Source organism: Parasteatoda tepidariorum, chromosome 12 (genome assembly GCF_982258835.1).
Source record: "Parasteatoda tepidariorum strain Cologne lab strain chromosome 12, Ptep-v5.0, whole genome shotgun sequence".
NCBI classification, from domain to species: domain Eukaryota; kingdom Metazoa; phylum Arthropoda; class Arachnida; order Araneae; family Theridiidae; genus Parasteatoda; species Parasteatoda tepidariorum.
The window spans coordinates 42,833,125-42,851,071 of record NC_141766.1 but is presented as its reverse complement, the minus strand read 5'-3'; the positions used below and the strand labels follow the sequence as shown (position 1 = coordinate 42,851,071).

General features: G+C 27.7%; 1 protein-coding gene across 1 annotated transcript in view; it reads left to right on the top strand.

Moving 5' to 3' along the window:
* The window catches only part of LOC107455866 (uncharacterized), a 266,276-nt gene that overhangs the window by 181,243 nt on the left and 67,086 nt on the right, over window positions 1–17,947 (top strand). The window contains exons 2-3 of the mRNA XM_016073588.5: window positions 15,958–16,160; window positions 17,732–17,867. Coding sequence (XP_015929074.1) covers window positions 15,958–16,160; window positions 17,732–17,867 — 339 coding nt within the window. The remainder of the gene's footprint in view (window positions 1–15,957; window positions 16,161–17,731; window positions 17,868–17,947) is intronic.

Sequence of the window (17,947 nt, the reverse complement as noted above, 5' to 3'; positions counted from 1 at the left end):
CTTTAAACATTTATTTGAACATTTTTAATAGCTTAACCGTGATCTACTGTTCCGATCTGCGTGATTTGAAACATTCTCCTATTACTTCTTAAAACTTTGTGAAGTTAATTGTTTTAATTTTCATGACTTTGCCAGCCAAGGCACAGAAATAGACCAAACCTTTAAATGTTGAACATAGGTTTATTTAAAATTTATATCATAATTTCTGATTTATACAGAGATATTTCGATAATAGATTCTAAAAAGATAATAGATTTTTTTGCGAAATTAAAGGAATTTAATAGTTATTTCACTGCCAGTGTGATACACACAGATATATATATATATATATAAATATATATATATATATATATAATAAATAAATACAAGGAAACACTAAGAAAGTTAAAAAAAACAATAAGTATCAATATGAGTAACGTTATATAAGTAGTTTTATTATCTGTTTTTACATGTTATTTTTACTTTTTATGATCTATTTTTATGTAGTTATTTTATAAAAAAAATTTTTGAGTGCTCCTCACACTATTGTATTAATATATTTTGCTTTGGCTTTATTGATACAATATCAGAAAGCACTCTGTTTTGCGGATATAATCGTGTGGGCTGAAGAAAAGATTATATCTTTTTTTTCCGGCTTTTTTTCCGGTTTTTTAATTAAAATTTCATTTTTTTTTCTTTTTTTTTTTTTTTTTTTTTTTTAAATAATATGTTGTTTGTTATTTTTTTACTTATTATTTCCCACCCCCTTTTTTTCATATGTCTATAATTTTTCTTTGTTTTTTTCTTCATTTTGAACTTATATATATATATATATATATATATATATATATATATATATATATATATATATATATATATATATATATATATATATATATTGTATATAATGTAGATTATACGTTATATTGTACGTATAATATATATTATATGTATATTTTCATAAGGCGGAAGTTGTAATTTCAGAAATTTTTTTTCTTTTTTCTTTGAAATGTACGTATTTGAGAGAAAGGCGTTAACATGAGCAGGTAGCAATCATGATAGAGAACAGGTAGGTAGATACTAGAAGAGTAAGTCGCGCTAGAGCTTCACAATGGGCTATTAGCGATGATCTGGAAAACATTCCTAAGGATCAGCAGAAGATATGCCATCACAATTTTGATCCTCTGCAGAGAAGATTGCCTCCCCGGTTTGGTAGTTCGAAGACCTGCTCGTGAAATCGAGCACTTTACAGTAGAATAGTTTAACGAGGACAGATACCGCACACCCTCGATCTCTACGCAGGCTGATCAAAGTGAACACCCACCTGCATTTCGACTGAAGTCAGTGATGCTTGACTTCGGTGTTTTTATGGGAATCGTCGTCTTTATGATCAATTAACTGCGGGTCCAGAGGGGACAGTTTTTGAAAATCCATGAAAGCGCAACTAGAATTGCAAGTTACAGATTTTATTATATAACAAAAAATGAACTTAGTGAATTTGAGTGAAAAAATCTGAACTGACTAAAACACGATGGTTATGCAGTTTGAAAAAAACGAGAAATATTTGTTAGTATTTTTTTTTTTGTATTTTTAAATATAATAAATGATTAACAATTAGACATGCTGAAACTTCAATTACTACGGATTCTCCGTAGAAGGTGGAAACTGTTAGCAAATTATATATGAAAATTATGATAATGAAATTATTATGAAATTATTATGATAATGAAATTATTATATGAAAATTAGGATTAAAAAAAATTTTGTCAAAAACCAATCACAAGTAATTTAAACAGATACAAAGTATTTCAGTTCTAATATATTTTTTTATTTCCCTGTCAGTTTCAAAAAATTCTGATTTAGTTCACTCCCTTTGAAAGAATAATAATAACTACAGAAAACCGTTAGAAATTGGAGTCTCTGGTCTCTTTTTTTTATTTACCTGTCATTTTCAAAAAATTCCGATTTAGTTCACTCCCATTGAAAAAATAATAATAACTACGGAAAGCCCGAAAAATTGGAGTCTCTGGTCTCCTTTTTTATTTACCTGTCATTTTCAAAAAATTCCGCTTTAGTTCACTGCCATTGAAAAAATAATAATAACTACGGAAAACCCGTAGAAATTGGAGTCTCTGGTCTCTTTTTTTATTTACCTGTCATTTTCAAAAAATTCTGCTTTAGTTCACTACCATTGAAAAAATAATAATAACTACGGAAAACCCGTAGAAATTGGAGTCTCTGGTCTCTTTTTTTATTTACCTGTCATTTTCAAAAAATTCTGCTTTAGTTCACTGCCATTGAAAAAATAATTATAACTGCGGAAAACCCGTAGAAATTGGCGTCTCTGGTCTCTTTTTTTATTTACCTGTCATTTTCAAAAAATTCTGCTTTAGTTCACTACCATTGAAAAAATAATAATAACTACGGAAAGCCCGAAAAATTGGAGTCTCTGGTCTCCTTTTTTATTTACCTGTCATTTTCAAAAAATTCCGCTTTAGTTCACTGCCATTGAAAAAATAATAATAACTACGGAAAACCCGTAGAAATTGGAGTCCCTGATCTCTTTTTTTATTTACGTGTCATTTTAAAAAATTCCGCTTTAGTTCACTCCCATTGAAAAAATAATAATAACTACGGAAAACCCGTAGAAATTGGAGTCTCTGGTCTCTTTTTTTATTTACCTGTCATTTTCAAAAAATTCTGCTTTAGTTCACTGCCATTGAAAAAATAATAATAACTTCAGAAAACTCGTAGAAATTGGAGTCTCTGGAAGCTACATAACTAAATCCTTCAACTATTTGAAGCAAAGCTTCTTTTTTTCACCACAAAGGGTTTCCATAAGTTCCATTTACGAAAAATGCATCCACCTTCAAACCCAAGTTATTTAATTATTTTACTATTTGATAGATGGTAACAATTTCAAAAGCGATTTTAACAATTACGTATTCTTTTCGAACAACTCATTTGCTAAAAATAAATAATTCTTGCATCATAAAATATTCCAATTTCGCTTGCCTCCATGATAAACTCAAAATGAAGCGGTTATATTGTAATTTTTATGAAATAAACTTTAGTTCTCTTTTTTCCTTGAATAATGATCCAATAATTATACCCTAGGGGCGTTGTCTCTTTTGCAGTTACAGCCCTGTCAAGAGGAACTAAGATACCGTAACAAATATTCCCCTCAGGGGGTCCTGCAATAAAAGACAGTATTGCAGTAAATAAGGATCTTCAGCATGATAAACATAAGACAGCTTATTTTCTAAGTCATAAGGGGACATGGTATCAGAGACAAGTAACTTTCTACATAAGATTTGATTTTGAAAGAACTAATTAGCATTTAACTAATTTTTGAAAGAGATCAAAGAGGAAATTATTAAGAGCCAAAGAATTATTAGTTTATGGCTAGAAGGTGAAAAAAATATTCAATCAATGATTCGGATTTCAGATTTGTAAGATGCAATTAGAAAATATAAGAGCTTCTTGAAGATTAACAGTTTTCAAATATTACTTCAACGTCTTGAGTTCGAATGCGAATCTTAACACATTCCATGAACTTGGGACTGCTGAACAAATACTTTATTCATTTAATTAGTTCAGGCGTTGAGACATTCATTGAAAATTTGTGCGAATATTTCAAGCGAATATGTTAATAGTATGAAACTCCCCTAAGAATTAGTTCGGCGAAATATCGGAAAAGAGATAAATACTGAAATAATAAAAACTATATAGCATATAGCTATTAATTATAAATTAAATTTAAGTAATATAATTAAACTTGCCTTAAGAAGATGTTCGGAATTAAAAAATTTAACTTAAGCATTTTTAAATTTATTTGAATAATTAAGATAATATACTTAAACTAAAATTAATGATGTAACTTTTATTAAATTATTTATTTTAATAAATGTTGCTATATTATTTATTTACTAGCTATAATTTTAGTTTTCAAATTACGTATGTGTCCTAAAATTGCGATAACTTCAAGGAAAATAATGATACATTATGAATTAAATTTATGTAAATACAATAAAATTTAAAATATGCTAGACACTAAAAAGATTAAACTTAAAGATAATTGAGTCCAGTAAAAAAAGCAAAAATGAAACTTTAGCTAAAATTATTAATTTCGCTTCGATTAATGGATTCGAATTTTTATTCTACATAGGATTTGCGATTACAATTATTTAATAGTTGCAATATTAGTTTTGAACCTATTTTTTAAATCAAAATTTCTCACGCAAATTAATTTCTTCTATTTATAAGTAAATTTTCTTAAAAGCTAGGGTTTCACATATTTTGAAAAAAAGAAAAAACTCCTTTCAAATCGTTTTTATATCTAATTTAACGGAATTTTTTTTCAAATATGATTAACAATCAATAGTGGGGCATGAAATTAAACAGGAATATATAAAAAAAATTTATATCATTGGGTATTGAATCACTTTTTTAATTGATTTTTTCTAGGCGAGTTATTAAACTTAGAATCGATTTCTCCGAATTATAAAGCAAATTGCAAGTAATATTCAAAATGCATAAAATAAACATTTATGGGAAATATTTTTGCAATTTTAATGAAATTCAATACTCAATATTTCAATATTCAATATTTTCAATATTTCAATATTCAATATTTCAATATTTCAATATTTCAATATTTCAATATTTCAATATTTCAATATTCAATATTTCAATATTCAATATTTCAATATTCAATATTTCAATATTCAATATTTCAATATTTCAATATTCAATATTTCAATATTCAATATTTCAATATTCCATATTTCAATATTCAATATTTCAATATTCAATATTTCAATATTCCGATATTCAATATTCAATATTCAATATTTCAATATTTCAATATTCAATATTTCAATATTCAATATTTCAATATTCAATATTTCAATATTCAATATTTCAATATTCAATATTTCAATATTCAATATTTCAATATTCAATATTTCAATATTCAATATTTCAATATTCAATATTTCAATATTCAATATTTCAATATTCAATATTTCAATATTCAATATTTCAATATTCAATATTTCAATATTCAATATTTCAATATTCAATATTTCAATATTCAATATTTCAATATTCAACATTTCAATATTCAACATTTCAATATTCAATATTTCAATATTTTAGTAATCCAATGTTCGATATTTCAATCTTCCATATTTCACTATTCAATATTTCAATACTCAGTATTTCAATATTCAATATTTCAATATTTCAATATTTCAATATTCAATATTTCAATATTCAATATTTCAATATTCAATATTTCAATATTCAATATTTCAATATTTCAATATTCAATATTTCAATATTTCAATATTTCAATATTTCAATATTCAATATTCAATGTTTCAATATTTCAATATTCAATATTTCAATATTTAATATTTCAATATTCAATATTTCAATATTCAATATTTCAATATTCAATATTTCAATATTCAATATTTCAATATTCAATATTTCAATATTCAATATTTCAATATTCAATATTTCAATATTCAATATTTTAATATTCAATATTTCAATATTCAATATTTCAATATTCAATATTTCAATATTCAATATTTCAATAGTCAATATTTCAATATTCAATATTTCAATATTCAATATTTCAATATTCAATATTTCAATATTCAATATTTCAATATTCAATACATATTTTTTTTTCAATCAATATATATTTAATATATTCAATTGGCGTCCAGTGCTTGCAAAATAAAGTCAAACAAGTTTTTTCAGAACTGGATTAGCATGTTTATCTATCTTCAAACTCTATTTGGATGCTATAATGGATTTTATCATCTCCTTTTGCTTTGTTTTGCTAGTCTCTATGCTCGGAGGGTTTAAAGCATGTCTTCTCTTTTTTCTTCATTTGTATGCTATATGTAATGAATTTAATCCCGTAAAGAAATATGTCTCAAGATTAACTATAATATTGCAAGTTCTTTATAGCTGCAGGACAATAGCTAATAACCTACCAGCTTTTAATCATAGGATCATTTTATCCAGTTCTAGTAAATTGAAAATTGAATTACATTATAAGCAGAACAACATTTTATTTTGATTTTGCAAAGAGTTAAAAAATAACAATGTATAATTATCATGTACTTCAGCTCATCTTGATACCCTGGAATCTTGTTTTATTCACATGACTGCTGATACTCCTGTTAACGACATTAGTTCCTCCCCTTTCTCCATAGAACCAGGTAAAAAGTATTTTATCTTGATTTTACCCTCTCGGTCACAGTGGTTTTTCTTGTTATGTTTTTCTTTCTTGGCTGCTGTGGTTTTTCTAGTTTTATGTCTAATCTTTATTTTTCCCTTCTTCGTTGGCAACTTTAAGTTTTCCACTTCAAATCACTTTTATTTTTTCTGGCAAGTCATGAAAATTGGAGCCTGTTTTTGAGCATTTGAAACATGTCGGTTCCTATTTCAAATTTGCATATTTTTGAAGCGAATGAAGTCTTAAATCAAATTATATATTATTCTGAATTCGATAACTTTTTTCCTTCATTGACTCCTACTAGTTACAAGTTAAAAAGATAAATTTTAACTAATAATGTATTTATTATTAGAAAGCTTCACATAAAAATACAATTTACTAAATAAAAATAGTTTACTTCTTTACTCACGCCTTGAAATTCATGTATCATTTTGAGGTTATTTTTTACATTTAAGAAGAAAATAGATATTTAAATTTTTCTAGCAAGAAAACTAAAGAGCAGCATGAAATAATTTTTAGATCAAAGACAGGAACCCCATATGGCAAATAAAAACATATTTTTATCTTTCCTTTAGTGTGATGAAATACAATACACTGACTAATTGTCTTATCATGTTTTTGTGTACCAGACAATAAACAATGTTAGAGCCTTAAAATCAAAAGTATTGATTATTAGCATTTTTTATTGTGTAAAGTTAACTCTGATAAGAAGTGATGTAGTTTTTTCGTTGAAAAAAAAAAACTTTAATGATTTCTTGGATGACGTATGAGCTTGAAAAGTGCGATTTATTTTGTATAACATATTCTTAAATAAAGTATAGTATTAACTGCAATAACCACCATATTTTAGTGTAGTTTATTTTCTAGCTCAAAAAATGTTTTACAGAATTAATGATCACGTGTGTTTATTCAGTTTAGTTTGGCAAGTGTAATAAGTATGAAATTTTGAGGATTGTTCATACATTTATTGTAAGGAAATAGCTTTAATTTAAATAATGGCGAGTTTTGCATCAAAGAGGTATCCTATTTATGCGAAAAGAAGTGACTTTATTATATCTAGTTCTGTGCATATTCAAGTCAAAATATTTGATGGTCTCATCAAACTATTTTGATGGTTTATGTTAGTTTCAGAGCAATTCATGATGATTCAACATAATTTGATGGTCACCATCATCAAACATTTTCCATTATGCTTTCATGGTTTTTGATATACCAACAAACTTCCATCATTCTTTGAGAAAAAATGCTACTTTAATACTATGATGGTTAACCATTAGAGAAGTTTGATTCTCATGGATCAACAATCCATGATGATCCATGATGGTCCATGATGATTTCAACAATACAATTCCATGATGGTTTAATGGGAATTCTTGTTGGTACTCAAGAGTAAAGTTTTTTTTTTCTCTGGATTTTTTTCTATAGTTCTCATTTAGACAGTTTTTTTTATATTCTGGACCGCCAAAAATCAGTGCAAATTCCTACATAGGGGCAATCACGGCTCCTGATTGTTCCAGCATTTGATTTCTAAGAATTTATAATGGAAATTTCTGATGGTACAACATGAACAAACCATCAAAACAAGTTGCTATTCTTATGTTCGGTTGGACCATCATAAATCAGCCTGATTTCCTACAGAGGGATGATGGTTACTTAAGTTGGTTACCATCAAAAATTAAGGTTAATGATGGAATTATTTATGGTTGCCACGAAGATTCTGCTGGTCCATCAATGAAAAACCATCAGAATGTTTGACTTGGGTATCGTTATGAGGATATTTAGTATCGTTAGCTAAAGTTTAATGGACTGTCTAAGTATTGGGTAATGCGGAAAGAAGTTTCAATAAATGGGATTTTTATCTCCAGGATTTAATATATGGTTGCACGTCAAGGTCTTAAAAAGGCACAGACACCAATTCCGGTATTGAAATAGTCTAGTATTGAAATAAAAATGATTTACTGCAGGATATAGGCAACCTATTAAAGCTATTACATTTGAGCGAAAAATATATTAAATGATAAGTATTGGTGGTATGAAATATATAAGTGGTTAATGCTTAAATCACAAGCATTGACCTGAAAAGTTCCATATCTACTAAGACATGCATTTTAACTGTTAACAAATAGTAGTAGTCTTAAGCTTTTTTATTTTTAACCAAAACAATTTAGAAATTAAATTGTTAGTGGCAATAATTCCTGACTTATTTCAGTAAACTGACCGGCCGATCTCGGCCCGAGATGCCCTGTCAAACTCCAGTTCAGTCTAGTGACTGCTAACCACAATTTACAATTAAATTTAAGTGCTATCACTATTTGCTTTTTCTCTCATATAAATAAGCAAAATTCCGGACAGCGAATAAATATGTTCGAATTTTAGCCTTTTAATGTATAATTCTTGGTTTAGTAAATTCGATTTATAGGATTTTTACTTTCCACTACTTCTAAATAATAAAAGAATTATGTCACACGCTTTTTCTACTGTTAAGCGTATTAAAAAATTCAAAAAAATAAACCAAAAATCTTTACATTTTAGTCAGTAGCTTCATAAATGCCATTTTCTACGTTTTTTAAAGAAAAAAATAATTAATGCTTATTTAAAGAGTTTAAAATTTTGAAAACCATTATAAATAGCAATTTTTCTGTGACAAGATAGCAGTGAAACTAATTTTAATATTTCATAGCTGGACTTTGATTGCAAGATTATGCAAATATGATTTAGTTTTTTAACTGTGTGCTTACTTGGGTGTTTATTAAGTTAATTGCTATATTTACATTATTTTGTTTTCCATTTTGAAAGAATTGATTAAGATTTCCAATTCCTTTCAATTGAAAATTTGTTGAGCCGTGATGCTTCAGAGGATAAAGAGCGTTCGTCTTCCAATGAGATAAGCCGGGTTCGAACCCCAGCGATGACTGGTGGATACGAATTCCACATTCTGCTTGCACCGACCTCAATGCTGACATAAACTATCCTCAATGGTAGACGGTTCATAGGTTAGAGTTCCCTTGTCGTCAGGCTAACCGTGGCAGGCATTCGTGGTTTCCTCTCCATGTAACGCGAATAAATTTCTTCAACGTAGGCACATTTCTCCTAATACTTGATCCAGGAGCTCCCTTGTGTTCTGGATTGGGTTAAAAATTACAAGGCTATGAAGTTGAACACTTAAATGTCAACAAAATTACGCAAATTAACTTAAAATGCTGTTAATTCCGCGTTGGCATCTTTTTTGTGTGATAAAGTTTTAAATGCTGGAGAAACTAAAATAAATTCTGCTTTAATCGAATATCACTTCTTTTACTACTAGACTTTAATAAAACAAATCTTTCTAATTTGGATTTGTATTAGTAAAGTTGTAGTTTTACGTAAAGCTTAAGTGATAGCTAATATAGTAGAAACGGACTTTCACAACATTATTGTGTAAAAAAACAGGTATTAATGGGCTTATCAACATTATGTAAAAATGTTTAGATTTCAGGAGGAGATATAAAACCAAAACATAAAATAAAATGCATAGTTTCAATGTTTCACTATTTTTGAAAAACACGAGAAAAATAGAAGGAACAAAACTAAGATTGATAGAATAGAAGAAAGCGAACAACAAATAACTAAATGAAGACGAATATACTCGTTGATTCATGACTGAAGATTTTCTCTCAAACACTTGCGATGTTCTTGTTTCCATTTCTGTTTTGAAACCAGCAAAATGTTTGCTTGTACTACTTGCTTGGTTTTTGAAAAGCGAGGAAGTTTCACTGGGAAAAAAAATCGTTTTTCAAATATTTAAAGCGCTTTTTTTTCGTCTTCGACATGTCCGTGTGAAGAAAAAAAATAAAGTTACTTTTCTCTGATCTAAGCTATAGTCTGGGTTTACTTCAAGAATCGTTGGAATTGCTATGCTTTGGAAAGAAGCAATTCTGAAAAATCTATTGCAACATGGTAAAATAAGAAATTGAGCTAAGTTTTCCCAGCCGAAAAATTCCATCAACATTTCGTTTGAAGGAAAAGTCAATTTTTTGAATTCAGATACATTGTAAGAAAAGAATTTGGCGAGATGATTGAATTGAGATTAAAGTTCTATTAATCTCATGTATTTTTTTAAAATATATATATCTTACTATCTTATTAATTTGAAACTGTTTTTATAGGTTATGTATTGAATTTTAATGTGTAAATGTAGTTAAGAATGTACCCTAATCACTTAAATGAATTTAATTGCCTCAAATGCATATTTTACTAGCTTACTTATATTAAGGACATGTCAATTAATAGCAATTAATCTCATATTAATAACTGTGACTTACTTTACAATAAATGTGATCAGAATGTTTTAAGAAAAAGAAAATTTTAATTTCTTAGCCAATTTATGCCTAGCTACTAAAAATTAGCGCTATTTCTTTCTGGTTTACGATATAGTTCATGTTTTCCACAACTATAGTTTGAATTGCTATGCTTTGGAAAGAAGCAATTCTGAAAAATCTATTGCAACATGGTAAAATAAGAAATTGAGCTAAGTTTTCCCAGCCGAAAAATTCCATTAACATTTCGTTTGAAGGAAAAGTCAATTTTTTGAATTCAGATACATTGTAAGAAAAGAATTTGGCGAGATGATTGAATTGAGATTAAAGTTCTATTAATCTCATGTATTTTAAAAAATATATATATATCTTACTATCTTATTAATTTGAAACTGTTTTTATAGGTTATGTATTGCATTTTAATGTGCAAATGGTGTTAGTAATTAATGTAGTTAAGAATATACCCTAATCATTTAAATTGATTTAATTACCTCAAATGTATGTTTTATTAGCTTACTATTATTGAGGATAAGTAAATTATGAGCAATTAAGATAATATTGGTAGCTGTGACTTATATTACGATGAATGTAATCAGAAAGTTTTATGAAAATTTTAATTTCTTAGCCCGTTTATGCACAGCTACTAAAATTGGAGCTACTTTTTTCTAGTTTATGAAAAAGGTTGTGTTTTCTGTAAGAATAGTTTAAATTGCTATGCTTTCGAACGAAGCAAATTTGAAAAATCTATTCCAACATGGTAAAATAAGAAATTGAACTAAGTTTTTCCAGACGAAAAATTCCGTCATCATTTCGTTTGACGGAAAAGTCAATTTTTAATTTAAAAACATTGTAAAAAAGGAATTAGATGAGATGATTGAATTGAGATTAAAGTTCTGTTAATCGTATGTTTTCTTTTCAAATCTATCTTACTATTTTGGGGTAATTTGAAACTATTTTAATAGGTTGTGTAACACATTTAATGTGTAAATTATGTTAGCAACTAATGCAGTTACGAATTTAACCTGAGAACTTAATTAACTTTATTAAGGAAATTAACTTTATTGATTCAAAAAGTTTTAAACGCAGAAGATATGTACCTTTTACTAGCATTCTATTAATGAAAGAATGTAATTACAATCACAATTAAAATTATTAATTTAAACTTAAATTTTTATTTATGTGATTATTGTTTCCTTAAAAAAAAGACAATTTTATATTTTTAATATTTCTATTAATCAAAAATTCTATAAACATTACGTTTCGTTCAAAGGCAAGATGGAATATCGATAGAAACATAGTCAAAACGAATTTTGTGAGTTGTCAGAATTGTGACCAAAACTCAAATAATCTCATGTTTATATAGAAATAAAATAATATAATAAAACAATGTTTATATAGAAATGAATATGATCATTATTATCACAGTTGGCCAGGCAGCCCATTGTGGGTCAATGCCTTCTTCTTAATATTTCTCCATAATGACTCCATAGTGTAGTATATGGTGACAGATGCATGTTAAATCTGTTGAGTCACAAAGTCCTCCACGTTCCCATAACAAATAATATCTCCGGCGGTAGTGATCCAGTAGTTTCCTTGTCCTCTGGATTGGTTCAAAATTACAAGGCTACGAAGTTGAACATTAGTAGTCGTAAACCCAAAATTGGGTCAGCTGTTCAATGATGGTTATGAAATAAAATAAAATTAATTGCAAGAAAATCAGACTCCAACGAATCAGCTGATAATTTTAAGAAGCGAAATTACAAGAAACGAAGAAAATAAAGTTTAGCTATCCTATTTTGGAATAATGACGAGCTAAAATTAAGCTAAATAAATAACTGAACCTACAATAAAAATCCTGGTCAAATAATTCAAAATATTCAAATAAGGTCAATGCATTTTATTTATTCCTTCTATTTTTATTTATTTCTTAACCATAAGCTCAAAGAAATTATCTTTCATTTCTACGATCTCTATTCTCAACTAAGCACAATATTTTGATCGCTTATATTGCTGAAAAACAATGCTAAAAAACTATGTTGGAAAGGATTCCTAAAGTTATAAGAAGCGAAAGTAATAAAGTTTAAATTTCATATTTTTAAATAATAACAAGCTAAATGAGTGGCAGAACATACAAAAAAATCATGGTTGGAAAATTAGAAAACATACAAATAACGTGGATTTATTCATTCTATTTTTATTTATTCCTTAACCCTTTCAAAGAAATTACCTTTTATTTCTACGCTTTCTGTTCTAAAATAAGCATTTTATTTCGAACGCTTATATCTGAAAAAGAATCCTGAAAATGATTGCTAAAATCACAAAAAGCGAAAATAATGAAGTTTATATATCCTATTTAGAAATTATAACGAGTTAAAAATAAGCTAAATAAATAACTGAACATGCAATAAAAATCATGGATATATACTTAAAAAGATTCAAATAGTGTCAATGCATTTAATTCATTCCTTCCATTTTATTATATTCTTTAACCATAAGCTTAAAGAAATGACCTTTCATTTCAACGCTCTCTATTCTAAACTAAGCCTTTTTATTTTAATCGCTTATATTATCCGAAAAACCAGACTGAAAATGATTGCTAAAATTATAAAAAGCGAAAATAATGAAATTTATATATCCTAGTTTGAAATTATAACGAGATGAAAATAAGCCAAATAAATAACTGAACATACAATAAAAATCATGGATATATGATTAAAAATATTCAAATAGAGCTAATGCACTTAAATCTTTCCTTCCATTTTTATATATTCCTTAACCATAAGCTTAAAGAAATTACCTTTCATTTCTACGCTCTCTATTCTAAACTAAGCCTTTTTATTTCGATCGGTTATATTATCTTAAAAATAAAACAGCGAAAAAAGCAAAAGATTTCTCACACATAAAAGAAAGAAAAAAAATATTTTGATCGTTTTCTTCTAACTTTTTGATAGAATGTAGCCAAACCTACGTTTATTGTACTAGAATCCTATTTTGAAATTATAACGAGATAAAAATAAGCTAAATAAATAACTGAACATACAATAAAAATCATGGATATATAATTAAAAATACTGAAATAGTGTCAATGCATTTAATTCATTCCTTCCATTTTTATATATTCCTTAACCATAAGCTTAAAGAAATTACCTTTCATTTTTACGCTCTCTGTTCTAAACTAAGCCTTTTTATTTCGATCGCTTACATCAGAAAAAAATGCTGAAAATGATTGCTAAAATTACAAAAAGAGAAAATAATGAAGTTTATTCATCCTATTTTGAAATTATAACGATCTAAAAATAAGCTAAATAAATAACTGAACATACAATAAAAATCATGGATGCATAATTAAAAATATTCAAATAGTGTCAATGTATTTAATTCATTTTCTCCATTTTTATATATTCCTTAACCATAAGCTTAAAGAAATTACCTTTCATTTCTACGCTCTCTATTCTAAGCTAAGCCTTTTTATTTCGATCGCTTATATTATCTGAAAAACAAAACAGCGAAAAAAGCAAAAGATTTCTCACACATAAAAAGAAAGAAAAAAATATATTTTGATCGTTTTCTTCTAACTTTTTGATAGAATGTAGCCCAAACCTATGTCCATTGTACTAGAATCGTCACACCCACATCAGCTGTCTTCTGTTTATTGAAGTGAAGCTTGCGCTATATTTAGGATGGGTGGAGACTAGAGGCCTCCTTTATTTCACCTGCCTAGACTCTTATGTTGACTTGATGTTGCGAAAATCCTTAATCTAATTTTGAGAAGTTGGAATGACCGCATAAAAGACCAGGTACCTTTCTTTATTAGCACGAGATCCCTAGATCCGGAGGAGTTAGGGAAAAAATAACATTCAATCGAAGAGTTTTACGTAAAAGAAAACTTTCCTTTCCCCTTTTTTCGGGGTTTTTACTTTTATTTTTGCCTTCCTTTTTTTTCTGAGCTAGGCAATAGCGAACGGAGTCATTAGCGAGAAGTTGTGAGGCTGACGATCTTCTCGCCTGGCTAGCATTTAGATTGGAACAGTTTGTGCATTTGACTTAGAAGAAAGTGGTGTTTAAATATATCCCCAATTGTGGTATTCTTAGGGTGCGGTGCAGGTTTTGGGCATCAATTTCTTCCCACATTTCGCGTGATACATTTAGTTTGAATATGCGCCTTATTCATTTTTTATGATTATATTCACAGAATTATTCTGAGGAACGGCAAATAAAAAGCGCAAAATCGTTTGGCGGTGATTTTTTCTTACATAATTTGTGTTTCATATGAAAAAAGTAAATAAAAATTTTGTATGTGGGATCATTATGGTTTTATTTGGTAAAAGTCTTAAGAAAAAAGTATTGATTGTTGAAAAATTAAGTTTACTTTGTATATATCGTATTCAGTGCGTATGAAGCCTTTTTTTTATTATTTAGGTGTATCCCGCAAATTATAGTAAAAAAAGTTGTCATTTTAAAAAAAATCGTTTCTGGTAGTAACAACAGCTGAGAGGGAAGACAAAATATCTTATATTTGTATCTATCTTAAATTATATATATATATATATATATATATATATATATATATATATATATACTTTATAACCCGATTTATAGAAAATATAATACACTTTCTTTATTCCTTCTTTGCTTTTTATTAGTACTACGGATATTTTAATATGCTGGAGTTTGTGTTTTGCATTATTTCGATTAGGCTTTTTAAGAAATGAAATATTAGCAAAAATGCAAAATTTTAAACAACACATCAACATTTACCAATTGAAAAATTAAAAAAATCTATCTAGTTCAATTCGGTTTCTTAATTATCTTAGATAAAGGCTAATAATTTACAAATAATTGAGTTAACAGTTTTTAAACGTTGAAAAAAATAATCAGGGTTTAAATCAAAGGTTTAAATCTATTTAATAAATAATCTTGCAAGTAGTAGTAAATTCACGTAAAACCAAATAAAAATTTAATAAGATATCAACTTAATATTTAGAGGTCTGACTGTCTGGAATTTCTATATAGATATGTTTTGTTTAAGAAGTAATATCGTTAGTGGTCCCATATGTATTAAATGATGGATTTTTAACAATTTTTAAGGTAGAGACCCGGCTGGGGGGGGGGAGTGGGAGTTCGTGAAAACAGTTAAGATAAATGTTTTTTTTCGTTTTTTTCTTAACTGTTCAATTTAGTCAAACGGAAAACAATATAAAACTGAAACTTCAGCTGATTCTGATCGACTTTTTCTATAAAAAAGAACGCAACACTTGATTTTATAAATATATACAGATGCTTTTTTTTCCTAAACGAAAGCTGACATTGTCTATATAACAGTGCTTTTTCACTATCATTTCTGTGTGCTATTTTAAACAAAACATAGTTCAGATATTTCTAACTATTGGAATTCAAGAAACATAATATTTTTTTTTTTTTTAGTTGGAAGCATGCGCCTAGCAAGATTGGAAGTTCCAGGCGCAGTGGTCATTGGGGAGAATGTTTGGCTCAAGTGCGACTTTGATCTAGAAGGGGATGAACTGTATTCTGTAAAATGGTACAAAAACAATGTAGAATTCTATCGTTATCAGCCAAGGGACAGGCTGCATGGCCAAATGTATGACCTCTTGGGAGTTTATGTCAAAGTAAATGCACTTGCTTTTCTTACACTTCAATTCTATTATAGGTTAAAAACTCTTGTTTAGAAATATTTTTATTTCAAATGTATTATTTGATGCATTGATTGTCTACAGATGAATAATGTTATTTGTTTGGCTTAATACATTCCCAACTACTGTTAGTAAAATGGCATATTTTCTGAGATGCAAAAAATATTTTTATTTAAAATATTTTTAGAGCAATAATAATTCAATTTTTTGCTGGTTTCTAATTTTAGTTACACTTTATTTTTTAATTCTATGCACTCCGATGTCACCTCTTGAGGTGTCATTAAGACTCATGACTCTAAAATTAAAATATTTTATAGCTTAGTAATTAGTAGCCACATTATTTTAAGAGTTCATAAAAATATATATAACAATAGTCTATTGGGTATTATAAATGAGTAGTCATAGTAGTAAATATGATTGAGTAGAGTAATTGAAGAAATAAGAAATAAATAAAAGTGAATTGAGTTTCTACCACTTTTTACATAAAAAGTAGCCCTTTGGCATCCCGGAGTTATAAAGAATTCTGTACGCTTTAGTTTCTAATTGTCTACGACTCAATAAAATATTTTGCAAAAAGAGTTATAGTTGGCATAGCTATATATATATATATATATATATATATATATATATTTGAATTCTGGCTTGTTTCAGTATGGAATCAATGACTGCCAGGACTTTTAAACGATATAAATTTTAACTTAACACGTTCACGCCGGGGTAACCCACCGGTGGGTCACGCTAGATTGTCTCATCTTGGCAGCGCACCGGAGTAAGAACTGGTAACAATAAATTTCATTTTTTAGTTTTTTTCCTGGAATATTAAAAATCCATAACTACCAATTGTTTTTAACGAATGAAATTTTCATATTGAATTGCTTCTTCGCTGTGATAAATTTCTTTACAGTGAATTGTTATTGTTGAGAATAGATTAACTCCTCCCGAATAGTATCAAATAATGAAATAGTTCTTCTACCATTATTTTCTCTTTTCCCGTACCAGTATTTTCACTTTCCCGGCGTGAGCGTGTTAAAAAAAGCTCTAAGAATGGAATTAACACATCCATTGAATTTGAAATCAAACTAGTGTCATTTATATAACTAATGAAAAATTCAGATTTCAGTCTTTATTGTTGAAAAAAAAAACAATGGTGAACATTAGCGCTTTTAAATATTTTTATTTATTTTTTTCTTAATATTATATATATGCATACCCTCCAACTGCTACGGAATTTCCGTAGTTTCAGAAATCTTCTTTTCAGACGGTAGCAAAATTAATGTCTTAATATTTAAAAAAAAATTAATTTTAGCGTAACTTGTCCACTATTACTTATAAAAATGCAGGCCATATGGCTAGATTCTTAAGTTCTGATAAAAGTTTTATGAGAGATCCATTTGCTTTAAAAATTTCTACTTTGGTTCGCTACCACTAGAAAAAATTATTTTCAAAATCCTGATAAGTTGGAGGGTATGTATATATGGTGAAATTGTTTCATCTTGTATTTCATTAACAATCTATTCCATATTTTAAAGTAATTTATTATCATTCAGCTATCAAAATCAAATGCCAGTCACGTATATTTGGAAAGAAGTGATTTAAACACTGAAGGCACATACGGCTGTGAGGTGTCATCAGAAGCTCCTCATTTCAAAACTGTCAAAGCTGAAGATGAGCTAAGAGTTTATGGTAAGCAAAATTTAAAAACAAATCATAAAAAAACTCAGTTCTTAGAATATTGTTATGTAATTATATAATATTACAATCCA